Consider the following 25,958-nt stretch of genomic DNA (forward strand, 5'->3'; position numbering starts at 1 on the left):
GTGCACAAGCAGGGAGCAGCCGAGACTCAAACAGGGTGCCAGCCCCATACACCTGAGAATCTACAATGTGATCCTAAGTTTACCTCTGGAACTGGCATGGTGGCTAAACAGGCTAATCCCCCACCTGCTGGTGCTGGCATTCCACGTGGGTGCCAATTCGTGTCCTGGCTGCTCCACTTCCAACCCAGCTCCCTGTCCCCCTCCTGAGGGACACCTGGTAATTGAACACACTTGAAGCTGCCAGGAAGGTTTAGCAAACGAAGCACTTCAATAGTACTTTCCCTTTTATTACAAAAGAACAAACAGTTCAATGATTTCTGCACTTTCCTTAAAAAAAAGCACAATGGGTGACAGCTCACGTTTGGTGTTGGAAACTAGATAATCAGACAAAAATCACATTTATTTCAACAGCTCAAAGTGCAAATACACCCAGTCAGTTCACAAAGTTTCCAGATACAGCTGTAAGTATAATGAAAACCTGATATACAAAAATGAAAGGGTAGATAGCAGAAATAAAGCTCCTCATTTTTAAATAATTCAAGTAACCTGGAAAACCTTTAGACTAAAATATCTATTTTCCATTAATTTGGAACTGCTTCAATTACAGATGCCGGTGGCATAGGTCATCACCCACAGTTCTTCAGAGGAAGTCACCCCAGAGTGGTCGGCTCTCACTGTGGGCCAGAGCCGGCCTGGCAGCTGCAGGCGATCCGGCATGCCAGCCAAGACGCTCCCATCCATGGTTATTCTGATCTTCAGGCAAATCTGCAAGAGCTGAGAATGAGGCCACACTGCAGCTTCAGGATGTTCTGAAATGACCAGAGTGCATCTAACAGACAGAAAGGCCAGTGTCGACTCCAGGCCCACGGTGTTCCGGGGGAAAGGTTCGGACTGAATGTTTCTGATTTTTCACAACCTTTTGGTAAGGCCAGCAACGTGGCCTTTAAAACTTCCTCATGAAGACTGTATTTAATCTAATGTGTTTACATACACAGACTTGCACTTAAAGTAGAAACAGGTCCGCTAGGAAGAGGATTAAAGGTTGTTAATGTTCTCTCAGTCACTCAGCAGCAGTCGAGACACGGACTTCTTTCTGCTCCCCAGAAGCAATGTTAGCCACTAGTTTCAACTTGGGAGAATGCGTTGCTGAGGAAGGCTCACGGAGGTCTACTCGGCCTTCTTCGCAAGCTTCTTTTCGTAGTAGGCATGGAACTGAGAGTCGGTGCCGAAGATCCTGTCCCACCAGGTGAACGTCGAGGCGTAGTTCCCGATGAAGTTCATGTGGTGGAAATCGTGGTGCCGAGAGCCCGCGTAGAAGGGGATGAGATTCAAGGGGTTGAGGGGAATATCGTACCCACTGGAAAGAAAAGGCCAGAGATAAAGCAGGGAATAGAGGCATCTCAGATCACTGCCATTTCCCTCAACAGTCGTGAGCTCGCTCGCTAACCCAAGGAGCGATCCGCTCAGCCTAAATCACTGTTTCTGACAAGGCAGTAACAGTAAAAAGGCGCATGTCATCTAGGGATGACAGACAGGGTTACAGTAAGGCCAAGTTTATAACAGTGATCTCTCCTGTTTTACACAACTTTCTCATCTCTGTACAATAGTTGTAAACAAAGCCCATAAGAAAAGTGGTGTGAAATTAGCATCACTGTTGTAGCAACTTCTACTTTTGTAGGCAATGACAGGCTGGAATTCAATGTACGATGATAAAATATCATTGCTTGTCTAAAGCTGGGGAAAACCTAAGTGACTTTATTATTTATAACAATTATTTACTTGAAAGGCAGAGCCAGCAAGACACAGATTTATCTTTCCTATGCTGTGTCACTCCCCCATTGGCCATGACTCAATGGCTGGGTCAGGCTGAAGCCAGCAACTTCATCAGGGTGACAGGGGCCCTAGTCCTTGGGCCACCCCCTGCTGCTCTCCCAGGCACAGTAGCAGGAGAGCTGGATCAGAGGTGGAGCAGCTGGGATTTGAATCATGTTACAGTGGCAGCCAATCTGAGAGCTTCTATTTCTAAGCACATCTACAGTCAGATATCCAGTTAAACCCATTTGAACCAATAACTCCATTTCGCTCTGAGTGCCTGAAGAGAATGGGAGAAACCACAAGAGGAATGAAGTGTCCTCAGCTTTGTTTTTTCCACAGAGAAATGATTTTTGGCTAGGACTGGCTACTTCTGCGATTTAAAAATAATTCTTAGAGCTTGATACTCCAAGCACATGGGTACAGGAAGTCTCAAATCAAAATGCAAAGGACCAGGGATTTCAATATGATGAAAAATGAGGGGCTGGTGCTGCAGTGCCCTGGGGCAGGCCACGGTGTTTAGGTCACGTGAATGTACGCATACCATTCTCTACCAGCTCCCAGCCAGCAAAGCAGCACCTGAAGGCTGCGCGCTGCAGGCCGCCCTGTCGCCTGCAGGGGCTGTCACAGCACAGATCACAATGCACCATCCATTACTTGAACTTTTATCCAATGATTCTTTTCTGCTTTCTCAAACAAAATGCCACTAAACAGATTAATATCTCCTATTAATCTCAGAAATACAAATAATCATACTACCTAGAAAATAGAGGTTTTTCTGCTAGTGTGGATGTGGGGAAAAGGTAGCCTATTTCACTGTTGGTGGCACCTTGGGCTAGCACATCCACTATGGAAGTATGGAGAGTGCTAAGGCAACTGAAAATAAACCTGCCGTGTGACCCAGCTAGCCCATTCCTGGGAAGATATCCAAAAGAAACGAGAACTGCGTATCAGAAAGTGACCTGTAATCTTTTATTTATAGCAGCACCATCTACAATAGCGAGGATATGGAAACAACCCAGATGCCCATCAAGAGTGGATAAAGAAACTGTGGCTCATCTACTCCATGGAATAATACCCAGCCATTAAAAAGAATGAAATTCTACCATTTGCAACAAAATGATCCCAGCTGGAGACCATTCTGCTCAGGGAAATAAGTCAATCCCCAAAGGACAAATACCATATATTCTCTATGATATAAGGCACCTTCCTGCAAAATACAAGATCAAAGGATTTATAGTAAGCATGTATATACATAACTTATCTAGAGGAACTGCATGATGGAGGGAAGTGTACTGTGAAGATATTTAGTGTTATCTCTACTTCTGAATAAAAGATGGACTCCCAATGACACTGCTACACGCATCTGGACAGCAGGATGGTGGGCTTTCTGCCACTGTCATGATACCCTCAAATAGCAGAATGTTGGCCTTGCAACTGTTGTTGAAGGATTACAGTGTTGTTAATAACACAAGGGAAAACAGTGCAGGAGCAGGGAGATCCTTTCACCTGGTGCCTGGCACCCCACAAGGCTTCAACTTGTAGGATGGGGTGTGTGGGAGAAAAAATCCCCGAGTCTAAGCAACTGCATCATGAAAAGAACACAAAGGAACTTCATGTTTTCCTGAACAGAAAGACACCAGGACTCACCTGTGGACATCAATAGTTTCTATGAGGCGGATAGTCACCCACGCCCACAGAAGAATGACATGATCACACAAAAGCACGATTCCAATGAAAAATCCAGCTCCCAGAATCAGGGTTTCCAAAGGGTGTGCGTATTCAGCTTCCATTCCAAATGGAGCCTGAAACAAAGAGATGAAGAATTCCTCAACCTACCGGGATGGTTACCTTGGCTCGGCCAGAGAGAGCACACAGATCTTTTTTTAGATGTGGTTAACATCTCAACGAGAAACGGGAGAATTCTCTCCCGAGTCGGAGCGTCTTCATCTGCTCAGCTCAAGACTGCAGGACAAAGCCAGCTTCCCTGGAGAAGGAACGCTCATGGAGACCCACCCTGGGTGTCCACCTTGCTGCCCGAATCTCAACTCTTCTCTGAATTTCTAGACTGAAGCCTACTCTACAGATCGATTTCCTAGCCCAACAATCACATCAATCGATTCCTTAAAAATCTCTCTAGAATATATACATTATTGTTTCTGCCCTTTGGAGTCTTTATATTTATGCAGTTTTATAAAATTGCATCATTTCAGGGCCTGGTGTGGTAGCCTAGTGGTTAAAGTGCTCGCCTAACACATGCCAGGATCCCATATGGGCACCGGTTCTTATCCCAGCAGCCCTGCTTCCCATTACTGAATGGAAGATCTTCTCTGTGTTGTATATATTCATATATGTGTGTATATACACATGTATATATATGTATATGCACACATACTATATGTACATATAACATATAGATTCTCCCCTGTATGACTTTCCAATAAAAATAAATCTTTAAAAAAAACCTGTATCATTTCTATGTCTCATGCTACTAATTTCTACCAGTATATTTATAAGTAGCAATTCTCAACAAAAATAACACTTTTTCCCAACAAATATCAAAATGTCTAGGAGTACAGAACAATACTTTCACTGAGAATTTAAGAAAAAGACACTATGTTGCCTGGGACTCTTCTTTTTTAACATCTGTCAGCTCTGCCAAGAAAGGAATACTTGATTTACATAGCTCCCCCAAGCCACATCCAATCTGTGGCTTTTTTCTACAGCTTCAAATACCCAAGGTGCAAAAACATTAACTGGAGAATACCAGAAACAAACAAGCCACTTCTGAGTAGTGTGATGACATGTCTCACTGTGCCGGCCTAGACGTGAGCTGCCCAGCGCAGCTCGGTTACTTGCTGCCCACCTGCTGTAAGCCTGTGACTTGGGCACTGGCTCAGGGACGGGCTGAATGAACAAGGTTCAGAACAATCTGATCTGGGACATCACTGGGAGGTCCTGGCCATTGCCCTGGGGCTGAGGCGGCACCACCGTCACCGTGGTTAGTGCAGAGCACACTGACAGAGCCGGCCTGACACAGCTGCATCAAAGCAGCTTGGCTAAAAGGACAATCATTACTCTTATGATGTCAGCTATGCATTTAAATGTAGTAAAACTAAGCCAATAATTGTGTTAGAAATCTAAGTACTAAAATTGAAGTCAAAGTCACATGTGACTCTAACATTTGAGTGCAAGGATGGGAGTTTGAATTCTTCCATGGAATACTGTTTTCTGTTAGGTCTCAATTTACCATAATTAATGAAGAAAAATTATAGAACTGGTTTTTTGTATGTATATTTTTATTTCCTTAATAACGACGCCAAAAGAAATGAAATACAAACATCATTGATGTTTTAAAATGTTCTGGCAAACATCTTCCCTCTGACAGAAAACGGAGTGTCTGTGTAGTGCTTGTAACGTACCTGGAACTCATGGTGCATCTTATGGATGTACTTATAGATCCTCTTGTGGTGCAGGAGTCTGTGCAGGAAGTAGTGCCAGGTGTCCTCAATGACCGCACAGCCAAAGCACCGGCTCAGGATCCAGCACCTTGGACAGGAGAGCACCGTCAGGCAAGACACAACCACGACAACTGTGTCTACGGGTCCACAGCTGTGTCCACAGACTACCGTGCGTTTCATTCATTTGAGACTTAAAACACAGAATTTTGTCTTAGCACAAGGTAATGTACATATGTACATGTACATAGTTAAAGCACAGTATGAAATCTTCTGATGCTAGAAACTCACTTTATAATAATAAAATATTATATGAAAATTCAGGAGTAGGAACATTGTAAGTTTCCCCAGTTGTTTACTTTCCTTTTTTAGAATTTCTTTCTTACTATTTTTTAACTTTTTAGGTTTAGAATAAATATAAGATAAATTTAAACAGATAATAAACTGTTCCTGAGAATACAAATCAAACTTTTATCTACATACCATCTTGGCATTCTTTCCCAATCATAAGGAATGCTAAAAAATTCTGTAAAGTAATAGGTTCCACAAATCAGCGGAAGCTGGATACAAAAGTGATTAAAGAGAAGTATTTTGAAACATTTCCACTGGCCTTCCCATGTTTCTGGTTTATCCTACGGAGAAAAACACAACATTCAAATTAACGTAGCTTGATTACTGAAATTGAATTCTTAGTTTATACTAACCAAGGTTCAAGAATCACAACATCCTTCTGAACTCTTGCTAAGCATCATCACTGGTCTAACCAGGAAAAGAGCCTGCGCCAGCCATAAGGATCTGCAACAAAGTGAAGCAGGCTTTCAGGCGCAGAGATGCTGTGCGCCTTATGGCTGGGTGCCTGCAGCTGCTGAAGCTGCACAGCGTCCAGGGCTGGAGGACCTACGCTGGCAGGCTTCCGCAGCAGTCATGCTCCAGAGTAAGAGCACTGTAGTTTGTACACACTGACAGGACAACAAACAAGAACCTCAGAGGTATCCTGCCGACGATGGTCATAAAACCTCATCAGCCTACTGAACTACTTAGCAAGTCCCTACAAACAGTAAGTTTACTCAACTTGAACAGTTGCACTTAGTGAAGAAAAAGCACTCCTGCTTTTAACAAAAAGGCAAAGACAGTAAGCATGAGTTACTAAAAAACTGAGAAATCCATCAAGCAAACCCCTTTAATCACTTCAGTATGTTAAAATTATGAAACTGCTGCCCATCAACAGAGGCCCAAAGAGGTCTTCCAGCTTGTCTAGGATCATACTAGACAAGGTACTGGATGAGCCAGACTTCCCAGCACCGTATGCTCTTGAAATTCTTCAGGAATTATCTCCCCGAGGCTGGAGCAACGGCTCAGCTGGGCTAATCCTCCATCTATAGGCACTGGCACCCCATACGGGGCTGGTTCATGGTCTACTTACTCCGCTGCCCATCCAGCTCCCTGCTTGTGGCCTGGGAAAACAAGAGAGGATGGCCCAGGGCTTTGGGACCCTGCACCCTCACTGGAGATGAGAAAGAATCTCTTGGTTCCTGACGGGCTCAGCTCTAGCCTTTGTGGCCATCTGGGGCGTGAACCAGTGGATCAAAGGTCTCTCTTCCTGTCACTCCTTGTCTCAGTAAATCTGTCTCTCTTTCCCCCAAAATATAAAAAAAAAAAATTTAAAAAGAAAAAAAAAAAAAGAATAGAAATCATCTCCCTGACATAGTTAGGAAAGGAAGTGAATCAAGCAATCCCGAGACCTAGGACCTAACACCAGGGCTACCACTAACCAGTTAACTGTGATGCTCACAACTCCATTTTCTCAATCATAAAATGGGGATTCGACATGAAAAACAATTCTGTACTTCTACTCAGAATTATCTACCCCACTGCTCCAATCTCTGTTCTGTGACCAGAGAAAAAATAAACCAAAAATTTAGGCTTAAGCTGACAAGGCCTTTCAACCTCTTTATAAGCGAGTAGCTTCAATCAATTAAAATACCATCTGCTGTTCCTCTTACATTTCATGTTAATAGTTCTCACAGACTCTGGACTGAGAAAACGCATCCTCTGTGGGAAGCTTTCCCTAACAGTGACTAGTGTAGGAGGTGAGCCAGGAAGGAAGGGATGCCTTCGCCCGGCCAGCTGTGCAAGCATCAGCCCTACAGAGGACTCGATGGCCAACACCAAGCAGCAGAACCTCCCCTCCAGATGAACTCTGCTTTCAAGCAGGTGTTTATAAAAAGCACTCTGGGGTGTCTGGGACCTTAACTGAGGGTGGCAGAGAAGTGTCCTGTAAGTCTACACCCCTTTTTCCTTTCCTCCTTTGGTCTGCGGTGCACTGTCACCTGATCCCCCTGCCTTATTCCAAGAGGACCCAGGCTGGCCTGCGCTTCACGTGCCACTCACCAGGAGAGGCTGAACAGCCAGAGGAAGAGCACACGCACCGTCACCCACCCCGGGTGTGCGCAGGGAACTCACCAGCCCTCTCAGGAGGTCTGCTTTTACACACACACTTTGTGCCTTGGCATTCTAGTTCTACATGACTTTAGAAAAGCTAACAGCGACAATAAAAAGCAATCACTGGATCACCAAGTGCCCATAAATCATCTCTAAAGAAGCAACAGACTTCCCTGGAACTCCAGCAGGTCAGTCTACAAATCCAAAGTGTTCACCATGTACCCATCTGTGCTGGAGCTGTGCAGGACACTGTGTCTGTCTCAGTGCACTGCCACGCACACGGGGCTGTGAAGCAGCGAGGGCTGAGGGGAGTGTGTGATCTCACTGTCGGACTACCCACCATTGACTTCGGTGTAGGAGGAAAACTAGCATTTTTTTTAGTGCTTCAATTAGGTCTTTGCACATGAGTGCAAAAAATAGCAGGGGTTGGAATGGACTACACAGTATCCACATATCCCTGAACTCGTCTTTTCCAACTACTTTTAACATGCATTAAATACAAATTGTATAAGCATCACATCTACTTACAGTCCAATTCAGCAAACTATTCTTGAAACTTTGTGCCTGAGGATCTAGGGCTACACTGTCCAGTACAGCTGTGGCGGCCAGCAAGAGATGAGGGGGACTGACTGGGGACTAACAGATGGCCTAAGAAACACGGACTCTCAAAGACTCACGACAACAGCATACAACAGCTCATTCAGAATCTGCTTTGATTAGACAGCCAAATCATAACAGTTAATGTTTATGGGGTTAAATAAAATATAAAATGAAAATTAATTTCACTATTTCTTTACTGCAGAATTTTAAATTACGTCCATGACTTCAGCATACTCCTGCTGGACGGTGCTAACTGGGGGCGGCTATATTTACTTCTGAAATAATCAACCATACTAATTTGAATTCTACTTCACGTCTGTTATGCTCACCTTTTGAATTTTGTACTTTTTCATAAAGGGTATAAATTGAAATAAAAATCCAGGAAGAGAGAATAAGAAATACAGAGCTTCGTGAACTATAAGGGAGCCCCAAGTTGCAATCTGAAACTTGGTGTAATTATCCAACATATAGTTCCAAGCATTCTTAAAGGGCTCCTGCAGAGGATTCTGGGGCAGAAGTGAATCGATATACTCCACAGCCAAGGAGGCTGGGCTGAAGATGCCGACACTCTCATTTGCTGCCATTTTCCAAATCTCCAAAGGGGCAGCCCTGTAAGCCTGTAAGAGAAGAAAAGAAAAAGAAAATTAAATCAGCTAAACAATGAAATTCTAAAAAGTTTCCAAAATATATATTCTGGGGTCATCTGTCACAATGGGTAACACACTGCCATGGCTCACAGGACCGCCTGCACTCAGCTCCCTACCCACTCCGACAACCTCAGGATCTACTAAATTGCAGAAGACAGCCACCCTCAACACCACTTCTCTCTTAAAGTCATTACCAACCTCACACCAAACCAACACCACTTACCCGCCTGTAACCTGAACAGGGTATGTAACCCGTCTGTGCCACAATTCCATCAAATCCAGAAGAACAATCAACGGGAGCGCTTCCAGAGTGTTCGGGAGCCACTGCATGTGCCGGGCCTGACCGACACCATTACACCAGCCGGGCTCCAACAAGTCAACCAGGGCCACTTTTTGTGCCAGGACCCATGTTCTACGAGCCTCACGTGCTCTCTACAGTCTACCTTAAGTCTTCACCACACTGTCTTGAGCCTGGTATTTCACTATCCTTTATTCCCCCTCTAAATTGGTTTTCATTTTATGTGAAAGAGACAGAGATCTTCCACCCATTGGTTCACTCCTCCATGACTTAACAGCCAGGCACCTGGTACACAGGTGGGAGAGACCCAGGCACCTGAGGCAGCGCTGGCTGCCTTCCAGGGCTTACAGAAGGCGGACAGAATCCAAAGCAGAGATGGCACTCAGATACGGGGTGCGGGTGTCCCACAGGGCCAAGTGCCCATCTTCATCCCCATCTCACAGATAAAACATTGAGGTTTAAAGATCAAGGGAGGCCAGTATGTTCACCACATGTCCACTGTACCAGCAGCCCACAGAGGAAGTGGTTCAAGTCCAGGCTGTTCCACTTCCTATTCAGCTCCCTGCTAACGCACATGGGAAAGCAGCAGAATCGGGCTCAAGGCCTTGGGCCCCAGCACCTACATAGAAAATATGGAAGAGGCTCCTGGCTCCAGCCTGGCAGAGTCCCAGCTACTGCAGCCACTTGGGGAGTGAACCAGCAGATGAAGATCTTTCCCTCTGATTCTCCTTCTCTCTGTCAGCCTGCCTTTTATGTAAATAAACTTTTTTTTTTTTAATTCCTAAAAACCCCTCCACAGGAGCCGTTTTCCCTGGCCTTACTGTTGGGCACAGCAAGCTGCCGTCTAGTCTCACTGGCACAGTGGAGGCGCTTCCCACCTGACACAGCCAACACTCTCAAGGGATCAGATCAGATCATCACCCGAAAACACTCCGGGCTCCCAGGCGACATATGTCACTTTCCACGGACTAGGGCTGCGCGCTCAGCCTGGCACCTCCTCGCCCCACACTGCAAGCTTCTGGCCATCCGATCGTAACCCAACATGGCCCACGGGTGGACAACCCCTCCTCCCACTCCACACCCTGCTGGGCTGCCCCGCCGCCCACTGAGTCATCCTGAGCCAAGGTTCCAGGCTCTCTCATCTCCAACTCAACTGGAGAGTGCGTGCGTGCCACAAACCTGCAGGCCAGCTGGAAATGCCTGCACCAAGGGAGGGCTGGCAAATGGAGGGGAAAAGGGAAGTACAGGGGAGAGGACGGACAACGCCTTGGAAGGGTCACTTCTCTTTTCATCCCAGGACGGTAAGCATAGCAGATCCTTACCAAAAAGAAACGGGGTTCGGTGTGTGTCCCCGAGGTACCCCAATCCCGCTGGCGTCCGTCCCGTGCAGGAGTGAACCCAGCACCAGTCCGCGTCCCACAGAGGTCCTACGGCCTCTCCCGCCCTCGCCTTCCCACCATCCTCCATCCTCCCGCAGGTTCCCCGCTGAGAAGCACCGGCTGGCCCTGCTCGCCAACTCCTACTCATCCCTCAGCAGCCCGCTCCCAGACGCCCTTCTCCCAGCCCCTCCATCCCCGCTGCATCCCTGCCCGCCAACCCCCCCCCCCCACACACACACACACAGACACACCCCGTCTTCCCCTCACCAGCCCCGGCCGCCGTCTCCCCTCACCTCCCCCGGCCGCGTCCCCTCACCTGCCCAGCCGTCTCCCCTCACCTGCCCCGCCGTCTCCCCTCACCTGCCCCGGCCGCCGTCTCCCGTCACCTGCCCCGCCGTCTCCCCTCACCTGCCCCGGCCGCCGTCTCCCCTCACCTGCCCCGCCGTCTCCCCTCACCTGCCCCGCCGTCTCCCCTCACCTGCCCCGCCGTCTCCCCTCACCTCCCCCGGCCGCGTCCCCTCACCTGCCCCGGCCGTTTCCCCTCACCTGCCCCGCCGTCTCCCCTCACCTCCCCCGGCCGCCGTCTCCCCTCACCTGCCCCGCCGTCTCCCCTCACCTGCCCCGGCCGCCGTCTCCCCTCACCTGCCCCGGCCGCCGTCTCCCCTCACCTGCCCGCCGAGACGCGGCCGCTCGCCTTCAGCAGGATCCAGTCAGGTGCGGCGGCCTGCAAATTCTACCTCTCCCGGCTCTGAGGAGACGGGGCGGAGCCTAGAGGGCGAGACCGGCGCCCGCCGCCGTTATTGGCCTGTGTGGGTTGCCGCCCCGCCCCCTCGGCGTGGGGATTGGTCCAGCGAGTGACTTCACGCGGACGCAGCCCTGGCGCTCCGCAACCATTGGCTCCGCGGATGGAGTGAGGATAGTGAGACTTCGACGTGCAGCCAGTGGCGGGGCAGCGTGCGGCCGGAGGCGGGGCGGTGTGCGGCCGGGTGACGGCGTGAGGAGGCGTGCACACGCCGAGCCGGGGACGCCCGCGCCGGAAGTGCCTTGGGAGCTGCGCTTCCTGCGTCGCCTCCTCCCCGAGGTCGCCCGAGGCCGCCCGGGGCTGACCAGGGCCGCGTCTCAAGGCTGACCCTGTGTGGCACCCTCATGGCCAGACCCTGGCAAGAAAACAGTGTAAACGCTTTACACCCTGTGTGTGCGGGCCGTCCCACCCGCCTCTCGTCCACCTTGGACTTGGACTCCTGTAGACCTTGTCCCTCCCCGCCCCATCCTGTGGAGCGAGGTCATCCTCTCCTCAGTGCCTCGGATGGCGGAAGGCCAGCAGTTTCAAACGCGGTGTCCGCCCCTCCAGCTCATGGCCATTACCCCTCCTTGCGGACAGAAGGTTGAGGAGTCCGTCTGAAGGCGGTGACCTCGCCTGGGACCTGGGCCACACACAGTCCCCGCGTAGGATCCCTGGGGCCGGGCTGGCCAGTTCCCTCCCCGGCTCTAGGCTCTTCTCCCGCCTTCTCTCAGCAGATCAGTTTACGCAATCACAACCCGAAAAGCTCCTGGCTTGCTGAAGGGGCAGCCATTTGAGCCAGGGAACACGCCCCCGCCCGCACCCTGGTTGAATTAGTGATGGCGCTGTGCGATGTCTTAATAAAAGCATATGCCGTGGGAAGGCCGTGGCCTTGCTTAACCTGGTAGAACATTCCGTCCTTCCCTTCCCTGTCCACTTCCTCCTTGAGCAAGTCCCCTCTTGCGGCTGGTCTCCAATCCTCAGTGACCTCCGTCCCTGGCGTGGTTACCCCACGTTCTGGCACACCCATTTTCTGCCAAGGATGGCAGGGAGGTGACACTCCATGGAGAGCAGTGGGAGCTGTCCTGGGGGCTGCGACAGAGCCCTCCCTGGCTCCTGGGTACTGTGAGCACCACGCAGATCTCCCTCATCAGGGCTGCAGCTGCCGGGGCTGCCACGGAGACCCAGCGCTCTCCACCGCACACACACTTGCTGGAGGCAGTCGGTCCTCACTGCTCCCCCCACTGCAGACTGCCCTGCGTGGCTGTCCAGCTGCACAAACCCCGGCCTAGGGCTCAGATCCTGCCCCTGACTGCCGAACTCCTGATTTGCCTACTCTTGCCTGTCACTTGTCTCTTAACCAGTTCTTCTGTGGAGAGTTTAACGTAACACGAGGAAGGCCTTTTGCACGGTATCAGGCACATTCATGTCGGTTCTGCCGTCTGCTCGTCTTGGATCTATCCCTTGTCGACAGCAGTGACGGCTGAGACCAAGGGCAATGGTATGGAGGCTGTTACCAAACTTCTGCTTGTCTGCGCTGTGCCGTAGGATTTCTGGCGTTTACCATCTCCTTCTCATCTTGGGCTTGTGCGCCCAAGTTCTCTCAGTTGCCAAATGAGCCTGAAACTTCTGATCTTGGGAAACACACAGGGGTAGGGTCACTGCATGCGTGCGTTAAGGCTGCACGGTTCCAGCCTGAGCCTAAGGAGATTGCCTCCAGTACCCCATTGTGGAAAGGAGGCTACATGGGAAAAGGGAACCGTGTTTTGAGTCGAGATTCTGGGTTTCTTATCCTGGCTCCTTTAAGGATGCAGAAGGTGTATATACGTAGAGGGTTACATTATGAAACCAATATGGCATCTCAACTTCCGGGGCATAGGGGTGTGAGCCTAAGCTGTTCTCTCACTGTGCAACATGAATGCAAAGTAGATTAGCAGCAAGACTGTCAGCGGGACTTATCTGACTATGTTAAAGAGCTGGTACACACTCAGACAGGAGCGTGAGTCATTTCTGAGAGAATGGTCGCCACCCTCAGCTGGGTCATTCCCTTTATTGATCAGGGTCTGGTGCTGTGAGTACATCAGTGCGATGGAGTTTACATGGAGCGCAGGGTGTCAGTAATCTCTGGAATGTTCCATGGGGTCTCTCAGGGTGCTTGGCATACAAGTGTTCATCAGTCTGCAGAGTGGAGAAAGCCCAGGAGAACCACAGGACAGTGAGTGTGCTCAACTGGCAGGAAAGTAGGTAAGATTTTTTTTTAAAGATTTATTTGAAGGCAGAGTTACAGAAATGAGAGAGGGAGAGAAATTTTCCATCCACTCCCTAAATGGCCGCAAAGCTAGAGCCAGGCCCATCCTAAGTCAGGAAGGCAGAATCTTTATCCAGGTCTCCTATGGAGGTGCAAGGGCCCAAGGACTTGGGCACCTGCAGCTGTTTTCTCAGGCTATTAGCAGAGAGCTGGATCAGAAGTGGAGCAAGTGGGACTTCAATCCCTGTCCATAGGGGACTGGCATCGCAGGCGGAGACTTGACCTCCTGTGCCATGGGACCAGCACTGAGCGTTTTTAGCAATGCAGGGTTCCAGCAGGGAGACAACTGGCTCCTTCAGCTACTAACCAGCTCCCGCTCTAGCCCCTATCAAACTCCCTGATTTCCTTACAATGAAAACACAACAAACACAGAGTAACAACAGCTGTAATTATGTCAAACCCACTGTACTTCAAACACATCAACATCATTGCTTTCAGACCTGGCAACTTTATAACAACAGTACTATCAACATTTCAGAGGTAACAAAGGTTAGATATTATGTAATGTATTCAAAGTCACAGCTGGCAACTTGGTAAACCTGTGTGTGTGTGTGTGTGTGTGTGTGATGGGGTGGGGCATGCAAGCTGAATCACCTGATTTCCATGCCATGGGCTTTCTAATGCGCCACACTGCTGCATCCTTAAAGGAGCCAGGATAAGAAACCCAGAATCTCGACTCAAAACACGGTTCCCTTTTCCCATGTAGCCTCCTTTCCACAATGGGGTACTGGAGGCAATCTCCTTAGGCTCAGGCTGGAACCGTGCAGCCTTAACGCACGCATGCAGTGACCCTACCCCTGTGCGTTTCCCAAGATCAGAAGTTTCAGACTCATTTGGCAACTGAGAGAACTTGGGCGCACAAGCCCAAGGCGAGAAGGGGACGGGACTCTGGCTAATGTTTCTTGAAGGACAATTTGCAGTGACCGCAGTTACTGACTTAACTAACTTGCCTTAGAAGTTGACAACAAATTAAAAATACGGACTTTTGAGGTTAGAAAATGCAAACTTTATAAAAGAACATAAAAACTGAAGAAGCAACTTTCTTAACATAAAACCAAACAGATAAAATTCAAGGATATTGTGAAACAAATAATATACAAACTTTTATTCAAAGATAATTCAAGAAAGACATGTTTTGGTCGTTTTTTTTAAAGTGAGACTAGTTGAAGAGCTCAGAAAAGTTGAATCTGACCGATGCACAATGGCTACTTACAGGAAGTCCTTTCTTCTGTTAACAGCAGCTAAATTTATACACACAGAAAAATGTCGTAAGACCATGCAAATTCAGTTGAATTGCAGACATTCATTATATTCATCAAAAACCTGCAGTAATGTTCATGCCAAAGTGTTACTTTAACAAAAAAAATGAAAAATACACACCAAAACATGACCAATATTAAACTAAAGAAAATAATAAATAGGCATCATTTATCTTTTATTTAAAAAAGTTTGGCATCACACATATTCAAGTGTGTCACACCATGTTCGTTCCTCAGAAGTGGCATTTTAAAGTGTTAAGCATTGTTAAATATCAAAAAATACAACTCTGTTTTACAATGTAGTACTGGCATAATTCAAAGTACTGTGCCAATTATAAATAGTATAATCAAGTTTCAAACATCTTTTCAAACATATTTAAAGGAAAGCATATAGACACACATTTATATGCACACAATTTATTATATTCATGTAATCAAAGATATTTTATAAAAGCAAACAGTGTCATCCCTCCACTAGCTTGTATACTTACGCGGATTTTAATACCTGCTCAGAGATTTTCAGTTCCCGGGTACACAGATTTTCAAGATAAGGAATAAAGATTAAATTTAACTTTACAAGAGCACATATTACTTTCTCCTCCTCACAGAATAATCCCTGGTCACTCCCGGATGAAAAGCAGTGGTGTTTAGGAAAGCCGGTGTCTGGGAACTCCAGAGGGACGCCGGCAGCCCAGGGTTCTCGCTGAAATCCAGCCAGCTGCTGCTCAGTGCGGGAAGAGCCCACACAGTGCTTCGACCGAAAATAATCTTCAGGAACCGAGGCCTAGAAAGGCAGAGAGCTTGTCTTCTGCTGAGACTTAAAGTGCAGCTACAAGTGGAGAAGTGCTAGGTGCCCAGTCACTGCAGAAATGCTTGTGGAAGCCTCTTCTTCACGGGTGACTGCTCAGGACGCCCTTCATAGTGGCTTATCAATAACTGTGACTCCTAAGCAAAGACAGGAAGAAGTAAGCCAGACGGCACGACAGCGTGGGCATCTCTGGATTCCCTAAAGAGCAGGGACTGGACACTTGGCGACCTGACAGTCTTGTTCCTGCACATTTGGTGCCACCGTTTTAATCTGAACGATTAAGCAGTAGGCCTTCTGTTTAGTTTTGAACCAGAATATTTGAGACTATTTAATCTAAAACTAGTCTTTGGCTTGTTGCTCTGCTACAGGCAATACTGAAAGTCACCTACCGTGCCAAGAAGCTTTTGAAGGAGGTAGTTAACATTCACTCCCTTGAGTGTGGTGATGTTTTCCTGGCTATTCCAGAAACCAAAAGTAATAAATACTGTATACTTTCAATACAGAGTATTTATCCTGTCAGTTATACCAGCTATGAAATGAAGCTGCTGAAAACACTTCACTTAATGCTGAGCCGTGGGACTTTGGCATGCTACTGAATATCTAATTCTGTGGACTGCTCTGGATGGTAACAACCAACAGCGACGGTTAATTCACAGAAACCTTTCACCACATTTTTGCACCAGGTTTGTTACATTCTAATAATTAAAGCAGCGTAAATATCATCAGAATAATTAGCATATAACACAGTTTTTAAAGACTGACTACTATAGTTTATATTACTAACCAACAGATTTAAAATGGTACTTTATAATTTAACCTATGTTAGGCTTAAAAGTGGAAAACCACTGCACAAGCTGGATTAGCGCCCCCTGCAGTCTGGCCACAGTGAATGCCCTCTCCCACACACAGGCTTGGATATGAAATCACAGGACATGATTCTGGGCTGCAAAGATTTGGGATTTCTGACTATAAACTACCATAGACAGCCAAATGAATATCGATGCTTTACTTTAGAAGATACACACTCCGTGGTCACTGTTTTAAGATATAAAATGCACTTTGAGAAGGAATTTTTCCTAAGTACAAGCTTAACATAAGAATCACAATGTCATTTTACACGGATTGCAGGAGAGTCCAGGAAATGAGACAGTTATTACCTGCGTAGCTCCTCCCCGTGCTCATACAAGAAGACACAACCGTCCACTTGTCGGTAGTTGGGTTATAGTACTCCACTGATGCCAGGTTACAGGAGCCATCATCTCCACCGACGACATATAACAGGCCATTTACTGCACAAACGCCTTCAAAAAATCAGAGAGGACACAGTGAGCATTCCTGTCCAGGTAGGATGACCCACTGACACGTAGAAGAGGCCAGAGGAGGCTGTGCACTTAGCCTAGTGGACAGGAGGCATATGTCCCAGGGCCAGGTCCCTGGGTTCAATTCCCAGTTCTGGCGTGTGGCTCCAGGTTCCCACTGACACAGCACCCAGCAGGCAGCTCGCTGACAGGCGCATCCTGCACGGACTGCGGGCTCCGGCTCAGGCCAGGCCCTGTGAAAGTGCTTCCCGTGCTGGGGGATCAATCAGCAGGGAGCACCGGTATCTCTCCCAGTCTTTATGTCCGTCTCTTAAACAGACAAAAAATACTACTACACGGAAAATACTTGGAATGCCAAACACACTTCTAAAAAACTCTCCTTTTACATGTGAGCACTTGATTCCATTTGCAAGCTTCTACTGTGTATCGTTGGTGTAGCTGCTGCTTCATACAGGCGTTGTTTCACTGAATCTTCAAACATTAGAGGTTAGAAACTATTTCAATTCTCATTTAAATAAAAAAGAAACAAGTAAGAGTTAGCAACTCTCTCAAAGTCAGGTTTTTAGGGAATACTGTATTAGCAAGAAAGTTAAACTTATTCTTCATTTCATTATACTGAGTGGTTAACTATTTTATTTCCTCTAAGAGAAAATACTGCTTCTTCGATTAATAGAATAACTACCCCTGGTTTTTTTTGGTAAAAATTCAAAAATATCAAGAAAAAAATCACCTTTGATCTCACAACACTTAGAATAATGACCATTAAAATTCAGATATCCACTCTATTTTTCTTTACACATGTATACTCAGACACTTCCTTATTTAAATCCAGAGTAGCTCACAGCACGTAGGAGCAGATCCACCCTGGCCAGCAGATACCCAACTGATTTTTCAAGTGAGTAAATACTGATCTACAGTCTGCCCAGTCAGCACCCGTGCCTCCCAAGGTCAGTATGAACAGGAAGCTGGAGCTGCAGCAGTGCCGGGACCCAGCCCCAGGACACTTGCGCGTGGAACGTGGGCTGCCCAGGCCCAGGCGCTTGAGCGTGGAACGTGAGCTGCCCAGGCCAGGGCGCTTGAGCATGGAACGTGAGCTGCCCAGGCCCGGGCGCTTGAGCGTGGAACGTGGGCAGCCCAGGCCCGGGCGCTTGAGCGTGGAACGTGGGCAGCCCAGGCCCGGGCGCTTGAGCGTGGAACGTGGGCAGCCCAGGCCCGGGCGCTTGAGCGTGGAACGTGGGCAGCCCAGGCCCGGGCGCTTGAGCGTGGAACGTGGGCAGCCCAGGCCCGGGCGCTTGAGCGCGGAACGTGGGCAGCCCAGGCCCGGGCGCTTGAGCGTGGTACGTGGGCAGCCCAGGTCTCACCTTGGTCACTTCACCAAACACCCACACCACGCAGTTATTTCTTGATATAAATTTTGGAAAGCTGCTGGATCAAAAGGGAAATAGCTTTTAAAGTTCTTTACATCACCTTCATTTTGCCTGAGGCTCACTGAGAATGCTAGCCAGGTACCATATTACGAACTGGCACTGGAGAGCATCAAAAGAATCCAGGACCATGCTGTCCACACATTTGTCTCTTTTTGTACACACTTTCGTTATCTTGATCAGCAGACATCAGAATGCTTTTTAACATTACAAAGTAATGAGATGAAACCTCTAGCAATATTCTCTTCTCTCCAAAAGAAATGAGTCTCCTCTCTGTTACTCTATGGTTCTGTGAACTTGGGCAAGAGACAGCCTTTGCTGGCACACAATCTTCTCAAAGCTGCAGTGTGTGCACTCAAGTCTCCGTCTAGCTCTGTTGACAGGTGACATATAACCAGGAAGGGATAAAATGGCTCTGTGTTGATGGAAGAATCGAGGAAGGGGGCTATGACTTCCTATGAAAGCTTGTCATTTATATCTCTACAAGGGGAGGAAGCACTGGAAAGGCCCACTCCATCTGAACAAACAGTTCTGCCTTTAAAGGAGCCATTCTACCAGCCCTTACAGTCACAGCAGATCCCTCGTCAGGAACGGTGGTCAAACCACTTTTTGCCATAAATATGAACATTGCTGCAGCATTTGATGCTTCCAGTATATTCTGCTTACTTCACCACAATCAAACCCAGACTGAAAACCCGTCATAGGTGGACCATGACAGAGCTTAATTGAATAACTGAATTCACATCCTTCCTCCCTCTGATGCTGTGGTTTGCCATACTAAGAAAACAGTTGCCTGCTATTTTAAACTGTTTGTTGCCACCTCTTTCCGCGTGAACTGGAACACGTGTCCCAGTCTCCTTGCCAGCTTAGCCCTTTTTAACCCCGTGTAGTGCTTGAAGGAAATCCTGCAAAATTACAAATTTGTTTTGAGGGATGGACAGAATTATCAAAAGTTTGCTTTAGAACGCAAAAATATGCAATGAGGGCAATCTTCTAAAATATTCTCCTAGGAGATTATATAGATAATGGGAAAATATGTGTTTATTAGGATAAAGTCTTATAAATCATAGAATTATTCAAACGTCATTATTTGTGCAGAAAATACACTTAGTCGGTTAGGCTGCAGACTAAGCTTTCCTGCTGTGCTCTTCCTGATGATTACCGAAGCAAGCGCAACTGTTGCCCAGATTAACAGCCCTTCCATAGATACTTCAGAAGTCTTCTTCCTAAGGCCTAGCAGAGAGACACCAGAGAAAGTTGTCTCATCTGTTGGTATCCTCTTTCCAAACAGCTTTACGCTAGGAACCCCATCATGGTTTCTCCAGGGGACGGAACGGGCCCATGTGCTTTAGCCATCCTCTGATGCCTTCCCAGGTGAATTAGCAGGGAGCTGGGCTGGAAGCACAGCAGCTAGCACTCTCAACTGGCATGACAATATGGATGCCAGCACTGTAATCAGAAGCTTAACACACCCTACCACAACACCAGCCCTCAGCAGGTGAGACCTGGAAGAAGCTCCTGGAATCAGTCTGACCTAGCTCTGGGGTGAGTCGGCAGATGCAAGATTTCTGTCCCTTACTTGGTTTCTGTAACTGTGCCTTGAAAATAAACAAAAATAAGCCTTTAAGGAAAAAAAGCAGAGGTCCTATAACATTCTTGCAGCACTGTGTCCAGTTCTGTGAGTGTTCTAAGGCTTCCGTGCCCGTGGCCATGCTGCCACAGCACACACACCCAGCCTGCTGCCCGTCATGCACAAGTGCATGCGGCACACCTGACCATCACAGTCAGTGACTAAGTTCAGAGTGTACTTTCAAACCGAAGAAGGACGAGGTCAAAGAGTGTAATGTGTTAAGTCCCCAGCAGCCTGGGCGTGGACAAGTGACCAAGGTCTGACGCCCATCAGGACGGGAATACCCTGAGACAGTCACGTAACTGATAAATGGCATTGATTTAATTGCATTTCTCATACTGCTTACCCACCATCAAGCAAATTATTCCTATAGTGAGTTCCTTAACACTGACCAGTTCTTTCTCTGAATCACCTCGTTGCAGTGGCTGTGGTTTTAGCTTTTCCATTTCCTGGAAAGCCTAAATGGCATCACGGATACCTTTCCAGCCTTCCCTCCGGATTCAGAGAATCAGTTTTTTAACCTGGGATAAATGCTTCTTCAACTGGAACCCATTCCCCAAGAACTAGACTCTCCAGTAAGATACATGGTAGTGTGCTCTAAACGCCCGTGGTAAGAATGAGTAAGTTAAATGAAGATTAGTCCCCAGACCCAGCAGCATAAGAGGTGGTAGTTCAGAGAATCAGGAAGTTAGACAACTGTCACAACAAGCTGTCATGGCCCAGACATGATTATTATATCAGCATCTGCCTTTACACAGTTCAAAGGCTACCAGGGAACCCAGATCCACAAAACAGTGACGGCAGCAAAGCATAAATAAGATTAAAAATAAATCTCAAGATAAAAACACCTGCATTTCTTCGACACATGTTCATATCTGCAACTTGTCTCCAGGTATTGGTGGTGGGGTCATAGACTTCAACACTTTTTCGTACTAAAGGGCCATCATGGCCTCCCACGGCATACAGTAAGTTGTTCAACACACCAACTCCTGCAAAACACAACCAATTAACTGTATCAGCACAGAAGGGATGAGAACATGGTGGGGTACATTCAGGTGGAACTACAATTTAACCCACTATCAAAGAATACAACTTGAGAATGGGATGTCAACAGACTTGACAATGAACTCGATAAAGTCTATTACTCTAAAAAAGAGAGCATGTCAAAAAGAATTTAAAATAATATGGAGGAGAAAACCACAAAGGAGAAAAGGTGATATTTAAGACAACTTCCACATAAAATTTATAAGGAACAGATATGAACAATTTTAATTATTCAGCAAGTTCCCCCCAAAACATCGTATCAAAAACATATCAGAAATGCCCAACAACTTATTTATACAAGTCATATAGCATTTTACTTTGCAAGAGTGCTACCCACCATGACCCACACAATCCAATAGCTATTTAGAATGACATTAACATCAGCCAGTACTTTCAGCTAAGGGAAGGAGGTACCAGTGAACCTGTTCGCTGGGGCAGTCCTGTGCAGTGATGGAGGGAGGCGCCACCTACCGGCTCCACTGCGCCGCGTACTCATCTCCGCTATGTAGGTCCACTCATTGGTTGTGGCGTTGTAGCTCTCCACGGTGCTGAGACACTGCCTGGAGGCTCCGTCATAACCCCCGACTGCATAGAGCAAGCCTAAATGTGGAAGCATAAGGAAAGCACCCAGGTTTTCAAGTCATACATTAATGTATGTTCCCTCAGGGCAGCACACTTTAGCCTCTAAGTGTTACTAGTTTTGTGGAACTCTACTAAAGAATCAGACTAATGGTGATATGCAGAATGGCCAAACCCTACTATGCAAGATTCGCACATTTCTATCAACAATGTGGAGAAAAATGTACCCTTGTTAATCTTTTGGCTAATGCTATTTGCAACATGGCTAACATCATGGAAAACAGAATTAAACACGCCACCTCAGTAAAGTTAGATCAACAGTTAACACTGTATTGCAATAAAACACTATCTGATCATGAAAAGCTATGCAGTCCCCATCAATGTTACAGCACGATGAACTTCGGAAGCCTTGTGCTCCGTGAGAGCAGCCCATCACAAAGGACCACAAGACTGCTTGGCTTCGCGTACCAGAAATGTCCAGAAGGGACAAGGCACCACAGTGACAGGAGGCTTCTGGGGGGTGGCAAAGACGCAGGAAAGTAGGGCTGCTTTCTGGGAGAAACAAAACTAATCTAAAATGAATTGTGGTGACACATGCATAGAGCGTTGTATTAAATAGTTGAATTGTATGATACAGAAAATGTATTTATTATTTATTTAATGTGAGCGGTTGGGAGACAGCAGTAAACTTCCCACCCACTGGGACTGCACCAGTCCAAAGACAGGAGCCAGGAGCCAGGGCAATGCAGATCTTCCCAGGGACCAAACCCTGATGTTATCATAGCCTTCCAGGCAGACACAGGGACTCCATCACAGTATGCTGTAACATGTAGGCAACCCAAACAACGTTCTAACAATAAAGACTCAAGAAGAAAAAAGTCTTGGTGCCAAGAACTATACCCATTAAAAAAGGTGCAGAAGCCCACAGCTTCTACTAATCCAGTATGTGAAAACAAGAGAACACCAAGGACTAACATTTACAGCCTTCCTTAAGTTCTGTAAGGGAACAAACTACTAGGACATAAGTGATTCCAGCAACCTACCTCTTAAAAGTTAACAGCCCTTTTCCAGAAAAGTCACATAAACATGTCATCTGATCTGTTCCCCAAATGGATGAATTAAGATCACATGAATAAAAGACCGACTCCCTATCACACCTGACAATAGGGTGCTGGACTCTCTACCACTGCCTAAACCTACAATGTCGAGACACACATAAATACAAGAATAAGGGACGTGTGACGGTTGCTGAAGGACTACACCAATATAATAACATGGGGAAAACAGCAGGAGTGCAGGGATGTAAAGCGGAAGGATGGAGGGGGAAATCCCTGAGCCTATGGAACTGTATACTGAAACCAAAAAAAAATATCAACTGATGGGGCCAGCATGTGGTTAAGCCACAGCCTGTTTAACTCCCAGCTCCTCTGCTCCTAATCCAACCCCTGGGAATGTGCCTGAGGAAGCAGCAGAGAAAGGCCCAAGCGCAAGGGCCCCTGCCACCCTCGTGGAATACCCAGATGGAGTCTCTGGCTCCTGGCTTCAGCATGACCCTGTGGCAGCCACTGTGGTCAGCTGGAGAGTGAACCAGCAGACGGCCATCACGCAATATCGCTGTCTGTCTGCCTCTAAAACAAAACAAGTTGTTTTAAAAAACAGAGCAAGCAGCTGACAGTGGGGTACAGGCCACAAGGGAAGAAAGAGACAGGAAATGGGGTGAGACGGCCGTACACAAGTGAAAGCTTAACTTGTATAGATGAGTTACTCTGTAAAAGACAGTGTAAGTTCTACAGTAACTACTAGTTTTCTTTTTAAAGTGATATTTTACATTGCGAAGAGTAGACTGTTGGAGCCAAGCAGCACATGTTCACCTCGAACTTGCAGCACCCACCTCCAACAACACCCACACCCACACTGCTCCTCCTGGTGTTCATCGGAGCCACGTGGAACCACTCGTTGGATTTGATGTTATACGCTTCCACGGACGACAAGCCTGCAACAGAGACGGGCTCTTCATTCCCTCCTTGGAGAAACACCTAACCACTCTTCTACATGCATGCTGTTAGCAGAAAACATTCACATATGATATACTGAGCTAAAAATAAAAGAAAATGGTGCAATGTGTAAACACATCCATTACATGATGAGCAGGAACAGTTTCTTTCCAGGGGTCCTACCCAAGCTACTGACATTTCAAAGCTTTTCAAACTTGGCAAGATGACTGATACTGATGCTTAAGAAAGAACACGTAGTCAGCACTCCACACAACATTTAAAGAGATTCTTGAGGCAATTTCCAAGCTTACCTTTAAATATGACACTCCCACTTGTTAACACATTTAAGTCTATCCTAACTTTGTCACAATCTGTTCCATGCATGTGGTTGCTGTGTTAGTTCCAACAGCAGCGAGGGACGATGCCAAGGGATTTACCTGTGCTCCCATCAAAGCCGCCCACGGCGTAGAGCAGGCCGTTCAGCACGGCGGCCCCCAGGGTGCTTCTGCGGTCTCGCATGTTAGCCACGCTGGTCCACTGGTCCTTCACGGGGTCGTAGGAATCCACAGTGCGGACTCTGAGCGAGCCATTGAAGCCGCCGACAGCGAAAACCAGCCCAGCCATGTAGACCATCCCTGCGGAGGAACCAAGGCACTCGGCATGAGGAGGCAGTGCGACCGGCAGCTCTGAGGACTGCTCTGCACTTCACAGCTGCCGTCAGGACTCTCTGGGGAAATCTGCTTCATCGGGTTCTAAAACCATGCTATTCCCATGCAACAATTGGTACACCTCCTTTCTGTCATGGTCAAAGGTATTCTTCGATTCCTGGCTTTTTCCAAAGTTTATCTTCAAACCTAAAAAATGGCCAAGCGTTTCTAAATACTCGGACCTGTAGGTATCTCCCGTGGCCCTCCATCCGGGATCCCCTAGTGGACCTTTTAGAACTGAAACTGTTTCTGCTTTACACTGTTGTGTAACACTGTCCTGGCTCATCATGCTGGTGTGTTCAGAGTTCACAGCTGCTCCGGCTCACTGACCTGTTCTGTAAACCTCTGAGTTAAGAATGATTTTTGCATTTTTAAAATGACTGAAAAACAACCAAAAAAAAAAAAAAAAGACTGTCTCACCATTTGTAAAAAGCTATGTGTGATTCAGATACTAGTCAGGTTTCGATGGGCCCCAGCGTCAGCCCTTCACACACACGGTGACTGCTTCTGCAGCACAGGCAGCGAGTCGGGGCCAGGCAGACCTGCAAACCCAAACCTGCAATTCTTGCTCTCCTTGAGGAAAAAGTGTGCTGATTCCTAGACAGAGCAGGGAGCCTGCTGCACTCAGGGTTTCCACTGCCCTTCCACATCGTTCCCCTGATTTGGGAAGCACCTCTCTGGATCTACTCTGTGAAATGTATGCCCCAGCTGAAGTCTCACACTCTCTGAGACCTCCTGTGGCTCATTTGAATCTATAGGGCTAACTTCCAGTTCCTGAAACCCCAAAGCAAGAAACAACCACATACCAAACATGAAGTTTAATAAATCTTACACAGTCTACAATAGAACTTCTTCAAATTGTTCCATTTTAACTGTTCTCTCTTTTTTAAATCTATTTATTTGAAAGGCAGAACTTGCACTGAAAAAGGGAAAGGAAGAGCCTGATGTTTTCCCTCCGTTGCTGCCCTCCCCAAACGCCCGCAGGAGCTGGGCTTGTGCCAGACTCAAGTGAAGAACCCAGAGCTTCCTCCAGGTCTCTGGCATGGATGCAAGGGCCCACGCACTTGGACCATTACCAGGGAGGTGGATCAGAAGGAAGCAGCTGGGTCTACACCTGCACCCCGACGGAATTCTGGCTTCCCAGGCAGCAGCCTAGTCCGTGATGCCACAAGCCAGCCCTACTGTTCTTCAGAGCATGTCTGTCCCTGCACCAGATGGTAGGTAGGCAGTGAAGTTCAGCTTTATGAATCCCAGGAGAGAGAACTTGATTCACCATTGTTAAGTGTCTGATGGGCGTGTGAAGTTTGATCCGCTGTCATTAGGCAGGGACGGCATCACCACCCCATTATCCTATCCTCTAACGCTTCCTTCTCCCAACTCCTTGAGAGGTAGGGCAGTGTGGTCCACCATACGGCTCCAAAAGCTTGTAACCGCAGAGTAGCTTGCTGTGCTGTCAGCTAGCAGGGAAT

The 25,958-nt window shown here is 47.4% G+C and overlaps 2 protein-coding genes across 3 annotated transcripts in view; both read right to left on the minus strand.

Annotated features, from left to right (window-relative positions):
* Positions 1 to 362: 362 nt before the first annotated feature.
* On the minus strand, positions 363 to 11,446 carry MSMO1 (methylsterol monooxygenase 1). Its single transcript, XM_058657532.1, has 6 exons — positions 11,305 to 11,446; positions 8,642 to 8,929; positions 5,754 to 5,902; positions 5,235 to 5,361; positions 3,463 to 3,617; positions 363 to 1,357 (listed from the first exon to the last, which is right to left on the minus strand). Exons 2-6 carry the CDS (start codon positions 8,894 to 8,896, stop codon positions 1,168 to 1,170), a joined length of 876 nt encoding a protein of 291 aa, XP_058513515.1. The 5' UTR covers positions 8,897 to 8,929; positions 11,305 to 11,446; the 3' UTR covers positions 363 to 1,167.
* Positions 11,447 to 14,803: 3,357 nt separating this feature from the next.
* KLHL2 (kelch like family member 2) overlaps positions 14,804 to 25,958 on the minus strand; it is a 54,823-nt gene continuing 43,668 nt past the window's right edge. For both annotated transcript variants that reach the window (XM_004591423.3, XM_058657428.1), the window contains 6 exons: positions 24,220 to 24,417; positions 23,680 to 23,781; positions 21,681 to 21,809; positions 21,014 to 21,154; positions 16,950 to 17,093; positions 14,804 to 15,929 (listed from right to left, as the gene is read on the minus strand). In XM_004591423.3, the coding sequence (XP_004591480.2) occupies positions 15,901 to 15,929; positions 16,950 to 17,093; positions 21,014 to 21,154; positions 21,681 to 21,809; positions 23,680 to 23,781; positions 24,220 to 24,417 (743 nt within the window). In that variant the 3' untranslated portion in view covers positions 14,804 to 15,900. The remainder of the gene's footprint in view (positions 15,930 to 16,949; positions 17,094 to 21,013; positions 21,155 to 21,680; positions 21,810 to 23,679; positions 23,782 to 24,219; positions 24,418 to 25,958) is intronic.

Source organism: Ochotona princeps, chromosome 32 (assembly GCF_030435755.1).
Source record: "Ochotona princeps isolate mOchPri1 chromosome 32, mOchPri1.hap1, whole genome shotgun sequence".
In the NCBI taxonomy this organism is placed as follows: Eukaryota; Metazoa; Chordata; class Mammalia; order Lagomorpha; family Ochotonidae; genus Ochotona; species Ochotona princeps.

Coding starts and splice junctions, on each gene's coding strand:
- MSMO1 (XM_058657532.1), bottom strand. CDS start 8,896: ATGGCAGCAAATGAGAGTGTCGGCATCTTCAGCCCAGCCTCCTTGGCT. Junction 5,362..5,753: donor TGGGAAAGAATGCCAAGATG/GTATGTAGATAA, acceptor CTCCTGTCCAAG/GTGCTGGATCCTGAGCCGGT. Junction 1,358..3,462: donor GAAACTATTGATGTCCACAG/GTGAGTCCTGGT, acceptor TTTTCTTTCCAG/TGGGTACGATATTCCCCTCA.